Genomic DNA, 27,465 nt, shown 5'->3' on the forward strand with positions numbered 1-27,465 from the left:
CCTGAGGGAGACCCACATTAAAAAATCTTATTTATTTAAAAAGTTAAAAGCTACATATCATTATTTAACAATTACTTTCCCAGACATTTCTGTCCTTTAAGTATGTGCATAAATAAAATTTAAATCAGCAATATTATCAATCTTAATACATCAAAATAATATATGTACAGATTTTAAAATTTAGGTCTGTATATATTCAAATAATTTAATGTAAAATTCAGAACCAAAATTACTATGTAATGATGACTTACAGAAGACTCAGTCTACCTATGGCACTAAGCAGGACCCATGTCTGGATTCACAGACATTCTTCAAACAATATTCTCAACTGGAATAACCTATCTTGTCTATGTTCAAATCTAACTTCGTACAAATGCTTTTTCTCACCTACATAAAACCCTTGTTCCTTTGCAAACAATATGGACAGATGAAATATAAACCCTTATCAACTCTAAATGTTAAAATGAACTGTCAAAATAGCCTTTATGATCATGCTCTTAAAGATGTTAAATACAACTGATATTGGGTTTCTAAGCTGTAGTTAGCAATTAATCATGTTTCAGTATTTAAACCAAAGAATAAGAGTTAACAATTCAGAAAATGATTGAATAACATTATTATTTGAAATGAACATATAAAGTATAAAACAATAGATAAATAACTATAGAAAATAGTGCTAATTCACAGCTCAAGAGGTCTAAGATGCATAGCTTCATAGAATCATTCACGGGACAATTGTTCTTATTATCTAACATGTAATAATATACATTTTGTTGGAAAAAAGTCTATTATGTATTTCCTAGGAATCACTAGTGGCAATAGCAGTAACAGTGATCCTGAGACAAATTTACTTTTTTTATAATTACCAAACATCATTCGGGTCTTTGCAACATAAAAAGAATAAATAAATAAGGAGGGGAAAAAAAAAAAAGGTTTCACAAATCTGTTTAACATTTGGTAAACTTGTAAGTATGTATTAGGGAAATAATGATCAACCAGAGTGGAAAGCATACACTTGTAGTTAGTTAATAAAGAACACAGAATAATGTTACACTGTTTTGCTAATTTAGGGTTCATTTTATAGCAATTCCAAACTGAAGGCACTGCCAAACTGCCAGGTCCTACCTAGGACAGCATTGTGAAAGTCCCTTGAGAACTGAACAGAATCAGATAAAACACTAATGTGTAAATGCTTTCCTCATTCCTTTTGGCTAAATAAATGTATATATTTTTTAATTTTCTCAAGCTCACTTGTTACAAAATAGGTATATGATGATCTCTGGTGCCACCTAATGGCATGAAACAAGCTCTACAAGTTCATATTGCTTTGTAAAAGTCATTCAAATTCCATGTTCATTATTCTTTTAAGCCCCATTATTCAAAGGAGAGACTTATAGCAAGGTTAAGGTCAAACTCAAAACAAAACAAAACAAAACAAAACAAAACAAAACAAAACAAAACAAAACCAGCATCATTCCATTCCATTCCTTTGGGAGGGAGGGAGGGATGATATGAAATATTTAAAATGATACAAGTCCCAAAAGAAAAAAACAAATAGGTTTGAAGAGATATGAATGAGATCTACTGCCAAGAGAAATCACCTCAATCCTTCTCTGCTTGTATATTCTGAGACAGGCTTTTACTATCTATTATAGGCTATTCTTGAACTAAACAATTCTCCTGCCTCAGCCTCCTGTGCAGGATTAGGGGCCTTTACTGTCATGCATGTCTCAGAAATAAACCTTTCTAGTGAAATTTCCTTGCTTCACTAGACTGCTGCATGGGACCCATGGAGTACCATGAAGGACATCTAAGGCAGCTAGCCGTGGAGTACCTTACTGTCTACAAAGTGACACCCAGGCAGGCTACAGAGAATAGAAAACCAGAACTGGAAATTACCTGAGTTGCTCTTAACAACAACACACAAACTCACTCCTAACTCCAGGTCATAAAAGGAAAATGGTGTATGTTTAACGTAGAGTTCTTTGGGAGAAAACACTGGATCAAAATAGGATTTCAACCTATTTTCATTGGAGGCTAATCACAATTAACTATATTTTTAATAATCACAATTTTGGGGCCTATATGTAAAAGAACTTTCTAATAAGGGGATTTATGAAAATTAAATTTAAAGAGGCAAATTAGTGTCAAAAGCTAAAATCTATAAAACCCAAACACAGATCTCTCATACCCAATATAAAGTATATATTGTATTTGGGTTACTGCATGAAGAAATGGCCAGATTTATAGTTAATAATTGTGCAGCAAATGACATTTTACTGTTTTGTGTTTTAATCGACTGCCATATTATGAGAGGGATATAAACTGAACTAGTGCCATTCTGACACAGGGTCAGAAAAAGCTCAATGGCGCATCCTGCTGAACACTGCTACTGGCACAGAGAGCAGCCTTTGCTATGCTATGGTGATAATCTGACATGATCCATTCTCCTTTACTCCAGCTTTGGCTTCCGTGGTGGTCTGAGGCTTGGGTGGCCACTCGGGATCGAAGCGGAGCTCCTGTGCTAGGTACATGTACTTTGCTTTTGGCGTCTTCCTTCCACAGCTCAGGGCCCAGGACAAGCAGCATTTTCCCCATCGATCCACTGACTCCTAGGAAAGGAAAAACACCAGAGTAAGGGCTTTTTGGTTAAATCACGCATGGCGCACAGAACAATATGAAATAACTTCTGAATACAACAAATAACTAGGAAAAACTTCATGCAAAAAGCCAGCTTTCAATTTAGGAACAGATTACTTTTAAAGAGGATTTTTTTCCCCAGCTCCTTTAGTTTTGTGCATGTGTCTTGTGTTCTGATATACTCTCTAACAGAAAATACTGAGAAGATATTTTTACTATTTAATTTGGAAATCCTCTTACTCTATCTCAAATTTCTTTTAGATTACCCATACCCACCTATCACTTTAATAAGAGGGCAGTGAAAGATATCATTGTTACTGCTAATATCACTTTCAAAACACAAAGCATGAAGCAAACACTGTAAGGTGAAAATCAGGATCTCATTGTCACATTTGGAAAAAAAAAATCACATCTTTTAAAATCACAGCTTTGGCAAGGAATGGTGCCCCATACTTCACCTCTGAAAACAGCTCATAAATTATTTTGGCTATTACTTCTCCCAAGTAAAAATTTCACCCAGCACATACTACATACACTCTAACCTCAATAGAAGCAATTGTACAAAATGAAGGTACAGCATACCAGATGAGCATTCTAATATGAACATCCATAGTACCTACTGATGAAAGGCAAATGTGTTACAATGTATACTTGAAATACAATTCTTAATTGGCCAACAGGAGCTAGGCATGTGTAGCATCTGCAATCCTAGCACTGGGGAGTCCAAGGCAGGACATTTTGGAGTTCACCACCAGACTGAGCTAAACAGCAAGCATTGGGTCAATTTAAGCTACAAAGTGAAAGTTCTGCCTCATACAACTGATCCATTGATCAATTAAGGCAAAGAGTAGGCAATGAAAAGGACCAAGGTACTTCAAAATGAAAGCTCTGAAAACTAATTCCCCCAAGGACCTTCTCTTTTCAGTAAGACAACCATCAGTTACTCTGCCCCTCTTCTTCAGTTTGTAGATAAAACACTGAAATGCATTGCTCCCAAGGATTTAAAGGCAAAATTGTAGTCACAGATAAATTGAATTACAATCTAGAGGAAACTAAAAGGTTTAAAGATTATTCTCCAAGTAACCTCTATTATCATCACAATGAAGGATTTTTAGATACGCATGATGGAACGTGCCTGTAATAACTAATGCTCAGGAGAGGCAAGAAGAACTTCACAAATTTGAGGCTAGCCTGGTCTACATAGTGAGTTCAAAGTCAGCAGTGTTATACTGTGAGATCCTACATTAAAAAACAAAACAACCCCCCCCCCCCCCCCAGGAAATGGAAGTAGGGGTGGGGGTGGATTTGGGGGAGTGCAGCTGTGCTATTATTCTTTTAAAAAAAGAATCCACAACAAAGCTAGCAGTTTCCTTCCCACTGTGATTGCACCACAACAATCAGTTACTGCACTGGACTCCTCCTTTCCTGGTCTTTCAAGCCTTCAGTCCAATTGTGGAATAGATCATTGTTCCTAAATATGAAAGCTGTCACTTTCATTTACAGTAGCACTGCTAAAGCGTCAGAGAAACACAGCATGCTTGTCTGTGCAAATGAATCCTTTGAGTGGAGATGATATACAACAGGCAGAAAGCCAAAAGTAATGGGATAAGACATAGACACATACATTCCCCCTCTAAATTCACTGTTCTATACCCCTGGAATCTAAGGCAAGCAATATAATTAAAGCTAATCACAAATGGCATTATAACTGCACAGCATTCTTTCAATATTTGTGGGTATACGTGCACACACAACATACACATGGCAAACACACACAAGTGTGTGTGTGTGTGTGTATGTTGTTGTGTGTACTTTTCACATCTGTTTAAAACAATGTATATTCACTATACGTTAAGTTACAAGGAACACCTGAGATCCCCCTACTCCACCATAGTTAGAAACATTTTTGTTCTTTATCTCCATACAAAAAAATACACTATACATAGGTTGGTGAGACTACACATAAATGTACCACACACATCTCCCCCTAAAATACCACAGTTTACTGGAAGAGGAAACTAAAGGCTACAGGTATGACGGAGTGAGAAATCAGGAGAGGAAAGCAAGGGGAGAAAGTCAGGGACTGCAACACTAAGGCTATTTAGTCACAGGGCTTAGAATGAACACTGGGATCTCCCCAGAGCAGAGTTTCAGTCCCCGAAGCAGAACAACACTAGATTCCTAGACTTAATTTGGAATGGTTAATGTAGCCAAACAGAATTCCTGAGACAAGGGCAAAGATACCACAGGTCAGCAGAGAACCATACAGAATGTTCATAAAGATCTGTAGCTACAATCTTGCTTCTGAGACATTCCTATTTGTATATTCTAATGGCCAGCTTTTCACAACCAGCAGTTGTTTAGGAAACATTTTCATGCATGGCATGTACTGTGGTTTTCATAAATCTTCCAGTTTAATCCTCAATATAAAACAAATACAATTCAAATTAGTATTCCATATGAGTAAGTTGAAACAGTATTTTCATATAGATTTTAAAGTTGCAAAATGGCTACAGTTCACAGATTTTCACCAATGAGGTATATCCTCAACAGGGTAATAGTGCACAGCAACATGATTCTTATTCTCCCATGACTTCCCAATTAAGCCACCTAGAATTAGTGTGGAGCCTAATTGCAGCCTATGAGTACGGTAAGGAAAAGAAGAAGAAAGGGGTGTTCTTTCCCAACACTAACACAGTAGTTTGGGAGTTGTAGTCTGAGATCTCCTGGGCCTCTCTAGAATTGAGGAGCATTGACTAGGCAGTGCAGAGGAAGGACTGCAGCAGTCAGCACTACGTGTACCCTGGGTAAGGCTGCCAGCAGCAATCTGCCCTTCCTTCCTTCTTTCCTTCCATGGGAGTTTCTACTTTAGGATGGGAGACACATTGTGCTATAAAATTCTTTGGCAGGGGTTGTTGTCTGCGTATATTTATTTAGCAACACCAGTGGCCTCTACCTATTCTGTGTCAAAAACTGATACCTAAAATTGTCTCTAGACACTGCCAAGTGGTCCTTGCTGGAGGATGGAAGGGAGAGGAAAAGGAAGGGAGCTAGAGAGAGTTGCCACTGAAAGAGAAGCAAGCATTACACTCAGAAGAATCTGATGGAAGAGGAAAATTAATCTCTCTAAAATTAGAACTCTTTTCTAAAAGTAGAGCTCCAAAAAATGCTTTCTTAAAACCACAGACTGGGCTGGAGAGATGGCTCAGAGGTTAAGAGCACAAATTGCTTGTCTGGAGGTCCTGAGTTCAATTCCCAGCAACCAAATGGTGGCTCACAACCACCTACAATGCGATCTGGTGCCCTCTTCTGGCCTGCAGACATACATGCAGGCAGAATGCTGTATGTATGTATGTATGTATGTATGTATGTATGTATGTATGTATGTATGTATGTATGTATAAATCTTAAACAAACCCCAGAACTAAGGCCAAAATTCTTGTCTACTTAGTGGTTCCCAGAATGGGTCAGTCTGTGGGACATGCCAAGCCTAAATTCTATGGACTATCCCTGTATCTTCATTTCCTCCCATGAACACTTTTAGAGACAGAAGTTAACATGAAATAAAAACTTTTAAAAATTAAGAACCAATACTTAGATTTTTAAAGAAAAGATGCAATAGTAAAGAACATGGCCGGGCGGTGGTGGCGCACGCCTTTAATCCCAGCACTCGGGAGGCAGAGGCAGGTGGATTTCAGAGTTCGAGGCCAGCCTGGTCTACAAAGTGAGTTCCAGGACAGCCAGAGCTACACAGAGAAACCCTGTCTCGAAAAATCAAAAAANAAAAAAAAAAAAAAAAAAAAAAAGAAAAAAGAAAAAAAAAGAACATGTATGTTTTTGCCATTTTATTGTAGTTGAAAACTTGGGAGTTTCCTTGAGCTGAGTGTGGTGGTGCATGCTTTCAATCTCAGGAGACAGGCAGGTAGATCTCTGACTTTGAGGCCAGCCTGGTCTACAGAGTGAGTTCTAGGACAACCAGAGCTGTTATCCAGAGAAATCCTGTCTCAAAAAGCAAAAACAAAAAAGAAAAGAAAAGAAAAAACCTGGGGATTTCTAATTCAAACACTTTATAGGGAACTTAAAAGGCCTATCTGACTAAATAAGCAAATAAATGCCTCTTTAAAACACACCTGCATTGGGAGTAAGAGATCTTCTTGGAGAATGTAAAAATACCCTAGGCTATACCTTTCCAATCAATACTAGTATTTCACATGAGAAGAATGACCTGAACCAATGAAGTCACCTAAAGAAAATACAGCTATTCTGTCAGAAAAGATCCAGCTGAAGGACCTGGGCCCCCGTTCTTTCTGGTCTTGCCCATGACTAACTAGTAACAAACAGGCATCACACTACTTTGAGGAAAAAGAAATTGGAACTGACTTCAGGCTCATGCTATCACTGCATGCCACCATTACTCTACCACAGAGCAGAGCACAAAATGGCACGGTATATCCTATACAGCAAGTCTGGCGTGAAACATGGATCTTAGGCCATTATCAACACAAAACCCAGGAAGTCACCATTTAGGTAAAAGGTATAAGAAAATGAGTTAATGATCTAAGTAAGAAATGCCAGCCAATCCTCTTCAATCCCTCACATGGCTTAAGGATAGCTGAAGCCTTGAATACATCACCTACTCTATAAAGAGCATTGGTAACATGTTTTGAAACAGATTCTAATGCAGTCCAATCTATCCTTGAACTCTCTATGATCTGGTACTTCTATAGACACTTCTCGTGTGTGAGATTGTGTGCCACAACTCCTGACAAGGTGAGATTAAAGTTTTCATAGGGCTCTGATTGATTGATAACAATCTAAGTATAATCTGTACACTCTGTCAGGATCTCTGCTGTAACATTCTCTTACTGAGGAACAGATTTACCTGCTTCTCTTTCCTTTTGCCAGAGAAACCTTGTGTTACCTGTAAGTCACAGGCTATTTCACTGACTTTAAAAGCCCTCACCACTGCTTAAGTAGAAATAAACAAATAATTCTCCGAGTTAGAATCATTTGTCAGGGATAGCAAAAGGCTACCTTAAAATAATGCATAGCAGACCGGGCAGTGGTGGCGCACAACTTTAATCCCAGCACTTGGGAGGCAGAGGCAGGCGAATTTCTGAGTTTGAGGCCAGCCCGGTCTACAGAATGAGTTCCAGGACAGCCAGTGTTCCACAGAGAAACCCTATCTCGAAAAACCAAAACCAAAACCAAACAAAATAATACATAGCAATTGGCAAAATAAATACATGAAAATAGTAAAATACAAATCAGAAACAAATCCTCAAAATGTGTCTCTTGATTCTGATAAAAAAACAACAAACAGTAACAACAAAAAATCCAAAAACCCCCAAAACAAAACTTGATTCAAAACTGTTTATGTAATATTTACTCTGTAAAGGAATTAGTGACAATCAAATACATAAATAAAGCAGACAGAAATGGAAGAATTAACTCTCAGCCAGGAGGTCACACGCCTTTAATCCCATCACTCAGGGGACAAAGGCAGGCAGATTTCTGTGAGTTCAAGGCCAGTCTGGTCTATAGAGTAAATTTCACGACAGCCAAAGCAACACAAAGAAACTCTGTATAAGGATAAGACATACAGACCAACACACACACACACACACACACACACACACACAGAATTTGGATTGGAAAAGTCTTATGAACTTCCCCAAGTCCTAAAAAGCCTCTATTAAGTGCTTGCCATGATTTTTCTAAGACTTATTTAAAAAAAAAAAAAAAAAAAAAAGAAGAAGAAGAAGAAGAAGAAGAAGAAATGCCAGGCACAACAAAGACAGCTGAAGCTACACACACACAGTAACAGAACCAAGAACGCAAGTGGAAAAACCAAAATGTAAGTGAAGAATTGACAGTAACTGCTCATTTCCAACCTGTGGTGGCTGTGTGGTGCTGAAACGACACTCTCCTTGTTTGTCTCGATTGAACACAACTTTCCAAAGGACCGTGTCAAGGAAGAAGCTCTGAGAGATATTCCAGTCAGTTAAGAATTAAACTTAAACAGGTCATCCTTTTAAACACACACATTTGATAACATTCACACAATGCTACATCATTAACACTGATTTGCTTCTCATATGGCAAGCCTCAGTAAATACTACAAAAGGATAAATAACAGAGCTTTTATAATAAATAAAAATCATAAAATTCTTGATAAAAAAGACTAAATTTTCTAAAATTCAGATTCGATCTCCAGTGCTCCCCTAAACAATGTTGATGATTCATAGCCTTTTTCTTAGAGTTATTTTCACTTAATATCTAATTATTAGTTCCATCTACATATATATACAAGCATTTCATCAGTATCCAATACAAATAATACTTTAGTTAATAAGAATAAAAAATAACATTTGCAAAGATGAATGTACACTGTAAGAAAGGGAGTACTTATGATAGATACTCCTAGATGTGCTTTTTAGGACACTTGAACAGAAAATGCAGCCTATGAAACAACTTAAAATGGTACACTACAAACATCCATGCTCCCATATGTCAACTTAAATCTAAACCATCTTTTGTTGAGATAGCTAAGTTTCAGGATAATTTCTCCATCTAGAATTATCACTAAAATATACACATTTCAAAAGCTTCCACTATAAAACCCTTTAAACATCACAACTGTATCTTATGTGTTTCTTATTCTGGTATAAAGAGCAGCAGTGAGAACTTACTACTCTTTCTTCCTTGAGTGGTCCCTTCTACTCTCTCCTCAGAGCACACGGCTCTGGGAGCTGCCTCCTCAGGATACCTGCTCCTCTTTCCACCCACCACTCACTTGTCCACCTCATTCACATCTAGTGCCTGAATGCAACACCATCAAATCTTGATGTAACTACAGAAAAGGTCAGATCAGGAAGCTAAATGAATTTCCCTGAAATGAAATGTGAGTGTGGGCTTCTGAATAATAAACAGTATTACCTGCTCTCTCAGCACTAAGTCACCCAAGAATCCCAAAGCTGAGTGCTTACCTCCACCGTGATAGACACGAAGGCATTGATAAGAACAATGATAAGCATATATATGCGCCACTGGTATGGTACACACATAATCTAGAAGACAAAAATACTTTAGTTAAAGTTGTCATCTTAATTGATATTAGAGTATTATACCATGGTCTCTGAAGCCAGGCTCGGTGGCACAAGTACATGGCTACATGTAGACACAAGAAACTCATGAGCTTAGGCAACCCTCAGCTACCTAGTGGGTTCAAAGTCAGACTGGGACACCTGAGACTGTTTAAAAACAAACAAACAAATCCAAGCTTACTGAAATCCTATTATATACTTTTACATATATGTATAAATAGCAAATTTATATACATACATAAATATCAATTATTTATATATGTATACTTTATTCATTAAGCTTTCAACAGCCACAAAGCATGCATCCTTTCACACAATAAAATTCTAATTCATAATTTGAAGTGACAATTCAGCATTAAATCTTAAGAGACTCAAAAGTCCATGCTCTAATCTACACCATTACAAATGTCTAACAAATCTATATTTTTAAAATAAAATGTTTTTCATAAGTGAGGCCAGAGAGCTGGCTCAGTGGTTAGGAACATATGCTTCTCTTCCATAGGCTCCAACCTCAGCTCCTAGCATCCAGTCTGGTTGCTCACAGCTACCTGTTAATCCCCTGCAGTTCCAGGGGATTCAATCAATGCCCTCAATTGGCCTCTTCAGTCATGGCAATCAGCATGCACATCTCTCTAACATATATACAATTAAAAATAAATCTTTTATAAAACAATGAGCTGGATACTAATTTAATACTGGTCAAATCTTAAGTTGACTTTCCCATACTTAAGCCTCCAAACAGCTGAACTATTTATCTACATGCCATCACATCCAACCAAAATCTGACCGCTTTCTACAACCTAAAACATTTTAGTTAGCAAGTATTTACCACTGAGTACCTAAGACACTCTGTGAGAGGCCAAGGAGATGACCTGATGTGTGTCACATTAACATACTAACACTCCTTACGGTTTGATGAGGCATCTGCAAGAGATGATGGAAGGCCAAACCAGACTTGCCCAATGATCCCAATCACAGAATTTTCAGAATAGGGAAACAAACAGCAAAAACAAAACAAAAACAACAAAACAAACACTTTTTAAATGTGAACTATTAAGAGACAATAAGTCTTTACGAGTAATTAGTTCACAGGAGTTCCTCCTTCAAGGAAGGATCAATGTACTAAGGTAGTTCAGTTATCTGAGAAGCAGGTTGTTCAGGAGTGAACAGGGCATCCTTTGCTCTTTCTTACTACAAATACTTATTATGTGATCTCTTCTATGCCAATGTGCCTTTCTTCCGCCTTCGGGCTCTGAAAGTAGAAATGGCAGTAAAAGCTGACCAGATGCTGGTCCAGTGCTCAGACATCCAGAACTGAAAGCCAACAACCCAAACCAGCAAACAAAAACCCCTCTCTTCTTTATGATTATCTTTAAGTATTTTGTCATGGCAATAGAGCACATTAAAGGGGCCAGAGTGGTGGCTCAGTGGAGTACTTGCTACTCTTGCTTAGGATGTGGGTCCAGTTTCCGAGCAAATGAACCTAGCAAGCAAGCAAGGATTCTAATACCTGACAAAGATACAGATTTGAAGCCAAAACAAGTGATTAAAGATGGTCATTTCATATACCAAGAAGACCCAAGTGTAAACATGGGTTTTAAAGACAGTTGCACTAAACTTCAGAAAACAAATTGTATTACACAAGAAGTCACAGATCAACAGAAAAATAGTAGTGCATGACTCCAACACCTGCTGCTCACCAACTGGCAGGTCTTCTCGACAAAACAAAATTAAGATATAACAGATAAATGGACTTAAAAGACACCTACAGAACATGCCATCCAAACACTGCAAATACATTACTTTCAGCAGTCTTTAAAATAGATCACATATTAAGAAAACTCATAAGAAGGTATAGGAGACCTGAGGTCTCTTCAAACAACAGATGTATTTCCAAAGGCTGGGAATGGATGTGGTTAATAACCTGTGACATTTCCATTAACTGTGTGCCCAGGTCATACCTGGCTCTCCTTGACTCTTTGTTTTTTTCAGTCTATAGCACTATCCTCATCTGGACCTTTACCATGAGCTATTTACCTTGAACCCACTTTCCCAGTTAATCCGAAGAACTTATCTTTATGGAAGAGGTCACTTGGACTTTTATAGTTTTGATGTAACTATGTCTAAGTTTTACTGTACACACAGGATTGGGTTATCACCAGGAACCTTTCCCCAAAATTGTGCTGTACTTAAATATGCCTGGAATAAACTACTTAGTTGAATCAACACCTGATAGTGAGTCATGTTGAACTGGATTTCCTTCTTGCCTCATGTGGATCAATAAATACTCTGCTGGCCATAGAATTTGCAGACCAGTAATCTTGAACAAAAACAATACTGCGAGAGATATAACCAAACTAATTTCAAGTTATACTATAGAGCCACAGTCACAAAAGCAGCATGGTACTGGCAAACGCAGCCAGCACCAACACCGCCGCCACCACCACCACCACCACCACCACCACCACCGAGACACTGGGATGAACAGAATAGGATAGAATAGAATAGAATAAAATAATAGAATACCTAGATAAGAGTTTAGGAAACTATTGCAATTTGATTTTTGACAAAGTTGTCGAAAGCACTCATTGGATTAAAGATAGTATTTTCAACATAGTATGATGGAAAAAAACTGGAGACCAAAATGTAGAATTAAACTAGTTCCTTATCCCAATTCCAAATAGATGAAGAACGTCAGCATAGGACCCAGAACTCTCAAACATAAACAAACAAACAAACAAACAAACCAAAAACAGAGTATACATTAAGATATTGGTATAGGGAAGGACTTTGTGAATAGAACTCTGACTGCTCAGGCAGAAAATAAGACCAACAGCAGACAAATAGGATCACATTAAATTAAAAATCTTCTGTATATCAGCAGCAACAACAAAAACCAAAACCAAAACCAAAGCTTTGTCTATCAAGAGGCAACCTATAGAATGGGAGAAAATCTTTGCTAGGCATACATCCAACAGAGGATGTACAGAATATACAAAGAACAAGAAGCTTAAAGAAAACAGCCAAAAAACCCCACAAAACTAAACCAAACAAAATAACAGCATTTGAAATGTAAATGAAGAAAATATCTAATAAAAAATTGTTAAAAAAAAAAAAAAAAAAGGAACTGAGTAAAGAGTTCTTTAAAAAAAAAAGCCAATCACCATTTAAAAGCACTCAAAACCATTAGCCACTAGGAAAATACAAATTGAAACCGCTTTGAGATTCCATCTCACCTAGTCAGAAAAGTTACCATCAAGAAAGCAAATGATATCAAATGCTGGTGAGGATGTGGGAAAAGAACCCTTAATTAACTATTGGAGGAAGTGTGCATTGGTGCAGCCTCTATGGAAAGCTAAAAAACAAAAATTACCATGATCCCAGCAATCTCATTCCTGGAAACCTCCAAGGATTTTATATCCTATCACAGGGATATCCACACATTCACTGATCTTGTTATCATAATAGCTAGGAAATGAAATCAGCCTAAATGCTCATAAAGTGATGAATGGATAATGAAAATGTGCTACATACATACAATGAAATTTACTCAGCTATAAAGAATAAAATTATGTCATCTCCAGAAAGATGGATGGAACTGGAAAAAACTATAGTAAGTGCAGCAATGCAGGCTCAGAAAGACAAATACATGTTTTCACTTTTATGTGGATTCCACCTTCAAATTTTTAGTGGGGTCAGAAAGCAAGAAGGGGGCCTTACAGGGAATGGAGGTAGTGGAACATATATTATGCGAAAGTAATGGGAAACGATATTAGTGGTTAAAGGTTTCAGCAGGGGTAGGGAGATGGTGAGGAAGAGGGAGTTAGGAGTGAGCTAAGAAAATAGCCTTATGGACATCTATTCTTTGTAAGTTAATTAACAATATACATAACCTACAGTGACTGGAGAAACGGTTCAGTGGTTGAGGGCACTTGCTGCTCTTGGAGCTTCAGGTCCCAGACCCCCACATGAAAGTTCACAACTGTCTGTAACATATATATGGCTTTTGTTTTAAGAAAAAAATGAGTTTGAATGAAGTACCATGCAGGAGTGAACACTGCTTCCTCCAGAAGACATAAAGTATTATATGATATTCTCAGTGTCAGGGGTGGGCTATTTCCCTAGAGGCCCCTCCACCAATACAAGCTACAACTACTGCTCATTCATCACAGCTAGAAGACTCAACTGCTGAAGATACAACACTTCAATTATAACAGAAAGAAATCAAGCTGAAACTGTTTGGAAAATTCAGCAGTGGACCTGGAATGCAAAGATTTATGTACTAGCTAGTACACAAAGGTTTTGGGGTAACCAACTACTCTGAGTAGACTTCAGGCTTACTCTATAGGGCAGATCTCACTGCAAACTTGATGGCTATAAACCTGGTCCATGGATTGGCCAGGTCAGGATCCCTAGGGGGAATCTAATACTATTGTTTTGAATAAATGGATGTGTGCCTCCTAACTATGTCTATTTCCACTGAATAGGGCTGCTCTCAATCTTGGTCGGGTCAGAGAAGCTTCTTTCGGGAGTGTCCAAAGCAGTCAAGGCATAGACTCTCTCTGCTTCCTGACTGCAAATGCAATGTGACCAACTGCCTCAAACCATCCTGACAGATAATATCCCCTCAAACAATGCACCAAAATAAGTCTTTCCTCTCTAAATGGCTCATCAGTTATTATCATGGGAATAAGAGAAGTAACTAACACAACACGGAAAACAGGTACTGCTTACAGAAAAGGGAACTAATTGTACCCTGAATTTGAGCATCTCAACTCTAATCCTAAGTACTTTTCCTGGGTCCCAACAAGCCCAATCTAAAATTGAAAAAGAAATACCCAATAGACAAAACTATCTTGATGATTCAACAAGAGGCTGCAGCAGAGTCCTGGTCTGAAATAAAGATTCCTAACAAAGTCATAATAATTTGGACAATGCCATACTACCAAAGAAAAAAGATAAGAGAGAACTCAAAACATAAAATATAAAGCTCCCAACAGGATGGATGAAAGTCACAAACTCCACACCTGGGAACTGATACATCACAGATGTACCACAGAAGACACATTGGAAAAGATGGGTCAATGAACTAAACAGGTATATCAATCAATAAAATCTACTTTAATTATGTCCATTCTTTTAGAGTGTCTTTTGGTAAATACAACTATATATTAGATATAGGGAAAGAAGGGTTATTCTTTATTTAGATGTTTACACTCCATATGATACTAACAATGACTTTCAATCAATGTCTTACTACTGTTTCCCAGTTCCCATCAACCATGACAAGTAATGAATGAAGTGCTCAAGCCTTACCTCAAGAACCTGGTCAACAGAGGCAACTGGATGCAACATGATGAATAATATGAAAACATACAAAATAATCACAGATATAACAAAAAAATCTGGAAAAGAAAAGCAAACAATAAAATTAGGCATTTCCCTTAAATTAAAAAGTGCCAAACACCAAGAAGCATACAATTACTTCAAACATACAATTTGGTTTGAAAACCTCTACTTAAGTTAATGATATATAAGACATTCTGCACAGCCTCCTCCTCCTCCTCCAGATTTATTAGATACATTTAAATCTATTCCCTTCAACCTTAAATATATGTCAGATAATGGTGGCATATGCTTTAATCCCAGCATTCCAGATGTGGACAGATCTTGAATTCCAGGCTAGCCAGGAATACACAGCGAGACCCTGATCACTAAATTCAGTAATAACATCTTCACAGGCAAAGACAGAAGTTGGATTTTACAAACAAACAAGCAAGCAAGCAAACAAACAAACAAACAAATCCCACAAGGACCAAAAATTCCAACCAGTTTCTGTGACAGAACTGAAACTACCAGGCATAGTGGTAACACCTTCAAAGCCACAACTTGGGAGGTAGAAGGTCAATGCCACCTCAGCTACACAACCCTGTCTCAAACAAAGAAGCAACGTCTAGTGAGAAATGATCGTTGAGATTTAAGTGTGAACCATCATGATACTTGAAATGGAAGCACAAACACAATTATGCATATATAACAACTAAGGTTGAAAACTGAAGCTACACTGATAGGTTTCAGTTTAGAAGGGAACATCACTCTAGAAAGATTGCCTCTACACCCAAGACAAATATTAATAACAGTACAGACAAAAATCTCAAATTAAATATAATAATATATTACACTGATTAGATGTAGAGAACAACTGCCTTAGCAAAGAACTGTTTTAAGACTTTCACTGGCAATGTATAGTACTAACAGGAAAACAGAGAAACTAGCAGAATATATATGGCCAATTATATTGGTTTCTCTATATTCTATGCAGGCACAAAGTTTACAGGAAATAAAGTGGTTTTATGATATCTCTGCTGAAATATTTTAGTATACTTAAAAGAAATCAGTGTCACTGTCAACAATAAAGTGCTTATTCGCATCAACTGAAAACTAAATGAGAAGGTAAATTTGAAGTCATCTAACCATGTAAAAGATGTACTTTTAAAACAAGTAGCTTAAAACTGAGTAAGGTGGTGGTGGGGTTGGGGGCATACACTTTTAAACCCAGCTCTGCCAAAACAAAACAAAAACAAACCTAGGTATGGCTTTATGGTAGAGTTCTTGCCTGGAAAGCTGTACATTCCTGAGTTCACCCCTACAACTGTTCCTGCTTGACATCACTCACTCATGACAATGTAATGCAAGTATAGATAGGGTAGAGTATATTCTTAGATCACTACAGCTAATTTTCCTAATTTGATACTAATCTGAGGGCTAGGTTTCTTCATAAATATAAAGAAAATCAAAATAGAGGGGAAAAAAAGGAAAACCATTGTTTCTGGACACAGCGTACTCTATCTTCAATCTCAAAATTCAGGAGAATGAGGCAGGAGAATTACAAGTACAAAATCTGCTAAGGAAAAGTAGCAAGTAAAGGCATTTGCTGCACAAGCCTGGTGACCTAATCTCTGACTCTCATGTAAAAGATGGAAGAGAGCTGACTCCAAAAAGGTGTCATCTATCTTCCACATATAATATTAATTAAAAAAAAAAAAAAAAAAGTAAGGAAGGGCTGGGGATGTGGCTCAGTTGCAAGAGTGCTTTACCCAGCAAGTGTTATGCCCAAGGTAGATCCCTAGTGTTACATAATGTGTGGTAGGATTGCAAACATCTGCAATCCTAGCACAAGCTCCGAGTAAGCTCAGTTACACAGTTTAACCTACACAAGCTACACCAAAGTGAGGAGACTTGCGGATATAGTTCAATGATAGGTACCTAGCTTGTGGTGGGAGACCCTAGGGTTTAAGCCCTAATATTGCCTCTACTCACCCCCTCCAAAAAGGTTCACCTTTTAGTACATTAGCATGAGTTATAAAGTGTTCTAAGAAGCATGGCATGCTTCTAGTAGATCTAACAGTTATTAGTACAGTTACACAGTAACATGAATGTTCATAAATATCTAAAGCAGAAAAATTACCAGTAAAACATTTCGATGTTACCTGTTCAAATATGCGCACACAGTCAGAGAGGAACAGTGCATGTGGAAACACTTCTCAAATCCAGAATGAGAATGAGATTCCAATGAGTATCACTCATCTGATGTCTAAAATCTAGTCCTGGCATTTTACCTCAACAATGACATCTCTTCACGGCTACACACAAACACTTGTCATTTGCTCCATGACACTGCAAAAGCTATATCAACTGTTTTCAATTTTTAAAATTATTATTACTGTGTGTCAATTGGCACACACTCCATGGACATACGTGGAAGTCACAGACATCTGTGTAGCTCAGTCTCTTTTTGCACTTTTACATGTTCTAAGGACTGAACTCAGGTCAAGCTCTTCTGGCAGGACAGATGGCCTTCGGAGCCATTTCACTGTTCCTATTTTCAAAAGCTAGCAACTTACGTGTTGAACCAAGTTTTGTCTATAAAGCTAAAATTTTGGATATTTATATTGAAACCCATAGAGAACTCTAATCTTTTGGCACCTTCTGCAATGGGGAGCAAAAGTGGTTAAATTAGAAATCCTGGGGCTGGTGAGATGGCTCAGCAGGTAAGAGCACCCGACTGCTCTTCCAAAGGTGCGGAGTTCAAATACCAGCAACCACATGGTGGCTCACAACCATCCTTAATGAGATCTGACTCCCTCTTCTGGAGTGTCTGAAGACAGTTACAGGGTACTTACATATAATAAATAAATAAATCTTAAAAAAAAAAAAAGAAGAAAAAGAAATCCTACAGACCCTGACCTTGACAACAGTGTAAGGGATAAGGCTGCTGCTATACTGTGAAGAACACTCAAGGGGAAAGCCCACCCACTGTCTCCCCAGAGCCTCCTACAGGTCCCTGCTTCCAATCCTAACTCTCTGGACTCACTCAAAGAAAGAAAGGGGTCCAAAGTAACAGGCTATGAAAACCAGAATCATCTAAACTTAAGAGTGGGAATGCTCATGAAAGTGACAAGACAGTAAACATTCTAAGCATTCATTAAACACCTGCCTCTCCATGAAGGACTTGCCGGTTAAATTCACTTATTCCTTTTTTTTTCCTTAAGTTTTGTTTTTGAGTCAAGGTCTGGCTATGTATGTAGCTAAGTAGGATTACTGGCATGTTGCCAAGATCAGGTTTCTTCTCCATAATGTTGTAAAGGAAGAGAAAGGTGGAAATGATGTCACACTTACAATTCTTGTAGCAAGGCTGCCTGAATGGTTTTCCTTTTGAAAAGGCAACCGCCACTGTGAGGTACTGGAAACTGGAGATAAAAAACACTGTGGTATTTTCATAATTTTGTATTTTACACGAATCAAGTTCAGTCCCATTGTATAAGTGTGACGAGTTCCAACATGCGCTTCTTGTTGTATTACAAACACTGGAACACACAAAGATCCCATAAGAACACAGGAGCATATTCCTAAGGGGCCAATGTCATTTTAGATGACTCAAATCATTACAATACAAAGAAGTAAAATGCTATTCATAGCAAAAGGTGCAGTAACACAGAGGGTACACAGTTATTCTTTACCCTTTAGCTACAGATTATAACACAGTGAATGTAAAGAGACCACACGTCGGTCTTTAATTTAGCACTACCCCATGCTAACTGGAGATACACTATCTTACTTAATACATGTGATTGTACTTCTTTACCTAGGGTTCATACTTCTCTGGGGTTATACTGTAGGATGACTTGTGCTAATATGTAGCCAAGCCCTGACAACAAGATAACCTTCAATGTTTGCTAGTCAGGGCTTGCCCTCCTTTTCTAAGTATACAGTACTGTGGGGCATACATAATTAGTAATGTTACTGCAACAAACACAGATGTTAAACCTCTATAAATGGACACTGAAAAGATTCAAAACAATTTTGTCCTTTCCTTTTCATGGGCAATGACTATATACATTTAAGAAAACTATGTTTTGTTTTTTTTTAATTTCCTAAAAATGTTAATCTCAATCAAGCAAATTAAAATATTTACAACTGAAGAGTTGACAAAATTATCTTCATTTAAAGCCAGGCGGTGGTGGCACATGTCTTTAATCCCAGCACTTGGGAGGCAGAGGCAGGTGGATTTCTGAGTTCGAGGCCAGCCTGGTCTACAAAGTGAGTTCTATGACAGCCAGGGCTATACAGAGAAACCCTGTTTCGAAAAAAAATAAAACAAACAGAAAACCTAGAAGCATTATACTATATCAGGGTCTTCCTGAACCCTGATGCTAATTTTTCTTCTCATTTTAGAGATAAGCAAGCCTCAGAAGCAAATTCAGGTTCCATCTAGGCCATGAATTGCACTTTGCCTAGACACTTTCTACTATGGTCTTCTATGGTCCCCTCTAAAGTTTACACTCAAATTTAACCCTCACTTAGATGGCAAAAGCAGAGACTGGGTGAGAACTTTAAGAGGTGATTGGAGTTCTGCCCCCATAGGTAGATTAATTCATTCGTGTAATAATGGAGAAATGGGGGCATATCAGAATAGGTCTCTCAACGTGTGATGTCTAGAAACATCTGCTAAAAACACCACCATCAAAAAAGACAGTATGAGTTTCTCAATCCAGATGTAAGATGAATCCCTTTTCCTTATACCTTGGCTGTGGTACTGATGAACAGAAAATTAAGACACTCTTTCCTGAAGACATAAATCACCATGACAAAAAGACAAAATTATTAAGGTGTTTAAAAAAGCTGCAAGTTCTATACACATTTCAAGGCTCATCTTTTTATAGTCACCTTATACAATTTTTACAATGGATTGACCAACTCACTCTGAATTTGGATCACACACTTTATACTGCTTGACCCAGAAAAAACCCAGCGACTGAAATCCAACGGAGATCACAATCTGAGACAAGACGGAGAAGAGGAGTGCCCCAGATATAAGGCCTGAAGGTGGTCTCTGTGCCACAAGCTCTTTCCAGGCAGGATTTAAACTCACTATATTTGAAAAGAAAGGACAAAAAAAATTGTGCCTAAATTTTTAAAATTCTGGTTTTGTCTTGTAAGTATTTAAAGTTTCTGAACACTGAAGCCAGACATCATACATTTTTAAATAATCTATAAAAGTAAATGAATTTTTAAAATTCTAATTTCAAAAATGCCTCTAGTAACTTTTACCTTTCCATTGAAACTCAGGAAAATCCCAGTACTAGTAAAAGTAGTAACTATAAACCAATGTGTGGTAGTAGTGCACATCTGTAATTCCAGCAAAACCATGTAATGTATGTCAATAACATAATGTAACATAAAAATGAAAGAGGAAAAAAAAAACCCTAGTTAAATGATATACTGGCAATGTCTGAAGTTCTATGAACACAACAGTAACCCAAAGGAAAATTAGTCCAACTGATAGCACATTGGATCTACCAGTTTTCCATTATAAAATTTCTAAATTTATCTTTTGATATCAACTGTTACAAAATTTTGATAAATTTTGCTTAGTCATTGACTAGTCTTATCTACTAAGCCATTTTTTAATTCAGTAACTCTTATTAGAGGTAATTTGAACACCCCAGCAAAGATACAGCAAGGGCTCTATTTCAAGTAGTTGGAATTTTGACAGTATTGAAGACATGCAGTAAACAATTGATCATCTGTGTACCTTACAATGCACAGGATAGTTCTCCACATAGACTTATCTTCCTAAAATATAAATAAGAAGACCTGGATCTCTTCATGGTCAAATAAAATAGTCCTCATATTAGCTAGCAAGTTCTTTTAACAGCTTTTACTTAATTCCCAGATATTTATTTCCAGTATGGACAGATTTGTGAATTCCTATTAATTTAAGAAGCCATATGCCTATTATTTATTTTGATGCTAGTACCAACACTAGTAAAAACTAACATCTTGTTTCTCCTTAAAGGAAGAATCTAGAAGGGCACACAGCATTAGCACTGTAATATCACTTAAGAAATTCATAGCCTGAGCTTTAAGGCATGCACTATCACCACCTGGCCAACATGTCTGTTTTACATCAATATCATGCAGCTTTTGTTAATACAGCTCTGTAGTATAACCTGACATCAAGGATGGTAAATAGTTGACACCTTCAGCAGTTCCTTGATTGTTCAGGATTGTTTTGGCTATCCTGGGTCTTTTGTTCCAGCATTTAGGAGGCAGAGGCAGGCAGATCTTTGAGTTCAAGGCCAGCTTGATCTACAAAATGGGTTCCAAGACAGCCCAGACTACAGAGAAACCCAGTTTCAAAATAAAAGTGTTGGCATTTTGATATACCCAAGGGATGCTCCATCCTACCACAAAGACACTTTCTCAACTATGTTCACTGTAGCTTGATCCACCACAGCCAAAAACTAAGAACAACCTAGATGTCCCTCAACTGAAGAATAAAGAAAATTTGGCACATTCGCACAATGAAATATGAGTGATTTTTAAAAAATGACATCATGAAATTTGCAGGCAGATGGATGGAACTAGAAAAAAAAAATAACATCCAGGGTGATGTAACATAGAGTCAGAAAGATAAATATGGTCTGTATTTACTTGTAAATAGATCAGAGCTGTTAAGTAAATAATAATTAAGCTACAATCCAGGCTCCAAGAGGTTAGGTGAAGAGGAGCACTATGAGGAAGAAGCATGGAGAAGCATGGATCTCCCTGGGAAGGGAAAATAGAATAGATTCTAAGGCTGGTCTAGGGACTGGTGGGAATGGGAAAGAAGTGGTCGGGGAGACCCGGGAGGGGGTGTGGACTAAGGGAATCTATTTTCAATAAAGAAGAAAAATAACATCATTAGTTAAGGGTAATATAATGCAGAAAGGATCAAATACATAATTGTTGAGTTGGATACTCTCCTGATTATTATTCGAGCAAGAAGGGTAAGATAAGCAGTTAAGTGTTTTATGGCTCTTTTGGTATAAGTGAATCTATTCCAAAAAACGAGAGAGAGAGAGAGAGAGAGAGAGAGAGAGAGAGAGAGAGAGAAGAGAGAAGAGAGAAGAGAGGAGAGAGGAGAGAGGAGAGAAGAGAGACAGACACTAAAAAACAGATAGGGCAAAATATAAACCAAGAATAAAACATATACAGGAAAACTAGACCAATATAAGCTTACTCATAAAATGGTTAATGCAAATTTACCAAAATTTAAAACATGATTTCAGACATTTGTATGCTCTGACACACACAAAAAAAGCAAAATACTCACTTGTAAATACTACTACCAAAATGATTGCCAGATCAATGAAGAGAAACTGAAAGTCTCCCAGGTTACTCAAGATCTACAAAAGCAATTGTGAAAGTTTAAGAGTGTTTTCACAGCACTGTTACAAGGTTACAGTCTTGTTTTTCCCCAGGAATGTCACCTTCAAAATGGTATGTCCTTGCTGGTTTTGTGTGTCAAGTTGACACAAGCTAGACTCATAGAGAGGAAAGACCCTCAGTTGAGAAAATGCCTCTGTGACATCCAGCTGTATGTAAGGCATTCTCTCAATTATTAACCAATGTAGGAAGGGCCCAGCCTATTGTGGGTGGTTTCACGCCTGGGCTTGTAAGCAGCTCTCCTCCATGGCTTCTGCATCCTTCCAACCTTGCTTCAATTACTATCCTGACTTCCTCCAGTGATGGATTATGATCTGAAAGCGTAAGCCAAATAAACCCTTTCCTCCCCAACTTCCTATTGGTCATGATGTTTCATCACAGCAACAGAAACATACTTAAAACATCTGAAATTAACCAATAACATCATATTTACATAACTTTAAAGTCAAATCTTAGTAAAAAAGGTTTGGCTAAAATTTGTCAAAAGCATTTTTAATTTTGGCAACAAGTTTTTACTGAAAATATTTAACATTCTAATACTCAGTATTCAAGTGTCTGTGTTTCTTATTTTAAATCTTCCCTTCTGATACTTTTGTAAATAATAAAAGGAATTGTTCACAAAGATACTTTTAGAATGTTACAGTGTCAATCAGGAAATTACAGGTCAATCATGTTAATCACAAGGTAAGAGAGTAACCTATCACAACTACTGTCTACATTCTACAAATGCATAGTTTTATGACCAAAATGTCTTTTTTTAAAATTTCTGTTAATGCATAGCAAAGTTAACTACACCTGTAACTATAACACAGATGGTGTATGCCTCTATTCCTAGCATGACAGCAGTTGAGGATCAGAACTTCAAGGACCTCCTCAACCACATAATTAGATTACAAACTTGAAATCCTGTCCAGAACAAGCAAAGCCAATCTGTACTATAGACAAACAACAACAACAATAACAACAAACCAACCAAACAAAAAAACACATTTTTTTTTTTTCACACAAAGCTGTAGCCATGAGTGCAGGCTTTAAGAAACATGTATCCCAAATTTCAATACCCCAAGGTAATTTTATACAAACTACATAAATTTCCTTTTTAGGTCAAGTATTCAAAATCAAAGACACAGGCTGCCCACTATCTTTGGTGCTTTACTATTAAGTACATGTCTGTGTGGTGTGGGTACTCACAGAATACAGGAGAGTAACACTGAAGTATTGAATGATGCTGTATAACGCCATAAATTTAAACACACAGAAGGACGTCATTAAAGCAGCACGACCTTCCCTGTGAATAAAATGTTGAATGTGACTAACAGCACCTTAGCTTGTCCTTCAGAACACAATTCCATCTTGACAGATAAACATCACCATTCACATCTACAACAAAGTTCTCGGCTATCAAAAATTGTATGTTGCAATACAACTGGAAGAGTGTCATAGGTTCAACCACAGCTGAACATTAAACAAGTTCTCTTGCTCTTCATGATAATTCACTCTACTACATGTCAAGTACAAGACAGAATAAAATAGTATAAAACTCTGAGCCAGGAATACTAGCTCTCACATCTGTACTCACAGCCACTGGAAGGAGAGACAGACAGGAGGATCAAAAGTTCAAGGCTGCTGGGCAGTGGTGGCGCATGCCTTTAACCCCAGCACTTGGGAGGCAGAGGCAGGCAGATTTCTGAGTTCGAAGCCAATCTAGTTTACAGAGTGAGTTCCGGGACAGCCAGGGCTACACAGAGAAACCCTGTCTCGAAAAACCAACCAACCAACCAACACACCCACCCACCCACCCAGCAATTTCAAGGCCATCAAGGCTACACAGTGAATTTCTGGCCAGCTTTGCTACAAAGGAGTGGGGGGTGGGGGTAGTGGAAATGTTGCTTTTTCTGGGGCCGGAGAGCAGTAACAGTGCTCTCAGAGGATCTGAGGTTCAATTCACAGCACCCATATGGCAACTCCAAAAGTGTCCAAAGTGTTCCAGGGGTTCAGAAACACTTTTATGTTCACCTTGGGCACAAGGCACACACACAGTACACATACTTTCATTCAGGCAAAACACATTTTTTAAAAAGGTCTCTTCAAAAAACAAATATGAAAATTTCAGATCTTTATTACCTGATAAGGTTTGGCACACAGGAGATACTGGGTGTCTTAGAAGTAAAAGGAGATGCCACGGAAGCTTCGAGCTCAGATAAGGAAATGCCACCATGTGCCCTCTTCAAAGCCTAACAGTTTAAAAAAACTGATTAATTCTGTGAATGACTCAGGCTAAAAATGACAAAATAAACCACAAAAACAGTACTTACACCACAATCATTTGCACCATCACCGCACATCCCAACAAAGTAGCTAAGAAAAGAAAAATGAGTTTAAGACTTTAATTTCTTACAATTCACATATAAAGAAGTTGATTCGCCTCCAGCAGAGTCAGAGAGCTAACACAAACGAAACAAGTGGTCCTCCTCCACACTAGGTCATCAGACACTGCTGATCTCCTGACAGCACCGGGTGGAGCTGCACACGGACAAATGATTTTGGTGTCTCAACTTCCTTACCTGGAGGGCAAGGTAAGAACCTGAACACAGGGGCTGGTGAGATGGCTCAGCCGGTAAGAGCAACCGACTGCTCTTCCAAAGGTGCAGAGTTCAAATACCAGCAACCACATGGTGGCTCACAACCATCCTTAACGAGATCTGACTCCCTCTTCTGGAGTGTCTGAAGACAGCTACAGTGTACTTACATATAATAATAAATAAATCTTTTTAAAAAAGAACCTGAACACAGTTTTTGGTGTTATAAGTAAAGATTTCTCCCTTGGAAACTTCAAACATTACTAGTTACTAAAATTCCAAAGTCATGCATGACCCAAATGCATTTGTGTGAACCTGTAAACCCAGTACTTGAGAGGAGAGAGAGTTGAAGGCCTGAAACCCTGAAGTTCAAATGATAAAGTCACTTCTTTGTTATACACCCGTACACATACAAGCACTAAGTGGATGAATCAGTTAAATTCAGGTTGAAGGAGGAAGAAAGAATAAATCTGACTGTGGAGGAGAAGCGGAAGGAAGACCAAAGGGAACAGGGAGTAGGTATGTTTGTAATAAAGAACATTCATGTACATACATTTCAATTAAAAAGAGCACCAATTAATGAACTCTGTGAGGGTATAACCTTAAGAAAGAATTGTGGATACATTACCCAGATAAATACATAGGTGAACTTATTTTAAAAATATACGTAAAGTTCTTACCTACTTGATAGGTAACAATTCTTTACACACAGACATTCACATGCATGTGCCCACACTTTAAATACTTTTCATTTGAAATAAGTGTTTCAGATTTTTGGAATTTTTCATATTTTAAAATATTTGCTTCAAATTCTACGGTGACACTCAAAAAGTTTCAGATTTTAAAGCATTTCATATTTCAGGTGTTTGGATTAAGGAAACTCAACTTATATATAAAGAAATATTAGTTACCATTCAGAATTTGAAAATGAAATTGTAATTCATAAGAAAAGAACCATAAAAGCCCATCAATACTTACTCTACATTCTGCAATGCCTCCACCAACTGTGTCTTCTGATCCGGTGCCATTCGAGCAAACACAGTACCATGCAGCATCAACTATAAAACAAACATTTTTGTTTTTTTTAATGCTTTTCACAGTGAGCTCATGAACACATCCATAAATTCACATTACTTACCTTAGGAACAAGATCTTGAAAATGTTCCAGTATCACCGAAAATGACTTTCCATTCATCGCAAAATGATAGCGAGTCACCTCAAGATCCTCTAAACTATCATGGGCAAGTTTAATTGGAATAGCCTATATATATAAGACATTTGAAACAATATTCAGACACCCACACCAAGAAAATACAGTTCTATATTCAATATATTTATGCCAAGATTATTTCACACTATAAACAATATATCACTAAACACCTAGCATTTATTCTACGAAAGAGAAATTCAGTATTAAAATTTAAACACCCAGATTCTTACAATAATGAATTAAAGTCTCTGGAATGATAGTCCTGGCTTCTATTTTCATTTAGTTTTTGTTAACACTGGGTTTTCATGTATCATCTATTTTTTCCCCCAGACTAAATTCAAATGAGCAACCTTAAGAAGACAATATAAGCATTACCTCTGAGTCAATGGCTGATGGCTCACTACACTGTGACAGGGAGTCTGTATAGTGCCAGTTGATCTTGGCGACTTTTCCATCCTTTGGAGGCAATGCTTCAGCAATAATAACTTTATCCTGAGGTAGAATCATCCCACAGTCTCTGGCCACAGACACAGCTGTCAACATGTTGTCTCCTAATTTTAAAGACATTATTTTATTTTATTTTAAAGACATTAAGGTTAACAGGGAAACATGGACATATGGAACAAGCACTAGGCTTATACTGTAGTGCTATGGTGGGATAAGGGTCCACAACATGGTCAGAGGGAATTGTGAGTCTTGCCACTGGAATGGGAGGAAAGAACAGACTCCTGCCGGATATTCTTTGACTTCCACACATACATATACAGATACATACATAGTACAGAAGTCAAGTGTAATTGAAATTTTTTTCATCTGATTCTAACACTTGATAACCATTTTCTACGTCTACGTCAATGCTAAAAATCGTAAATGATCCTCAAAATAAAAAAGGCACTCATTGCTCAGGAATCTTATATTACAGCAGAAAAAACATTCATAGATAATTCACATAAGGCAAGGCATCACATGTGGTACAAGAAATACAACAAAAGAACATAATTGAAAAGCTTTAGTTTCTTCTTCACTACTATATTTTCCATAAACAGATTGGGTTAGAAATCAAAACTGGATTACAAAGCCGGGGGTAGTAGCGCACGTCTTTAATCCCAGCACTTGGGAGGCAGAGGCAGGCGGATTTCTGAGTTCGAGGCCAGCCTGG

General features: G+C 37.6%; 1 protein-coding gene across 1 annotated transcript in view; it reads right to left on the reverse strand.

Moving 5' to 3' along the window:
- Positions 1-1,481: 1,481 nt before the first annotated feature.
- The window catches only part of Atp13a3 (ATPase 13A3), a 51,936-nt gene continuing 25,952 nt past the window's right edge, over positions 1,482-27,465 (reverse strand). The window contains exons 19-31 of the mRNA XM_021209966.2: positions 26,682-26,857; positions 26,235-26,357; positions 26,075-26,154; positions 24,833-24,875; positions 24,642-24,751; positions 23,709-23,805; positions 22,405-22,477; positions 20,009-20,177; positions 18,426-18,613; positions 15,063-15,151; positions 9,630-9,710; positions 8,535-8,624; positions 1,482-2,612 (exon numbers count right to left, since the gene is read on the reverse strand). Of these exons, the coding sequence (XP_021065625.1) occupies positions 2,415-2,612; positions 8,535-8,624; positions 9,630-9,710; positions 15,063-15,151; positions 18,426-18,613; positions 20,009-20,177; positions 22,405-22,477; positions 23,709-23,805; positions 24,642-24,751; positions 24,833-24,875; positions 26,075-26,154; positions 26,235-26,357; positions 26,682-26,857 (1,517 nt within the window). The 3' untranslated portion in view covers positions 1,482-2,414. The remainder of the gene's footprint in view (positions 2,613-8,534; positions 8,625-9,629; positions 9,711-15,062; positions 15,152-18,425; positions 18,614-20,008; positions 20,178-22,404; positions 22,478-23,708; positions 23,806-24,641; positions 24,752-24,832; positions 24,876-26,074; positions 26,155-26,234; positions 26,358-26,681; positions 26,858-27,465) is intronic.

The sequence above is a fragment of the Mus pahari genome, chromosome 12, assembly GCF_900095145.1.
Source record: "Mus pahari chromosome 12, PAHARI_EIJ_v1.1, whole genome shotgun sequence".
NCBI classification, from domain to species: Eukaryota; Metazoa; Chordata; class Mammalia; order Rodentia; family Muridae; genus Mus; species Mus pahari.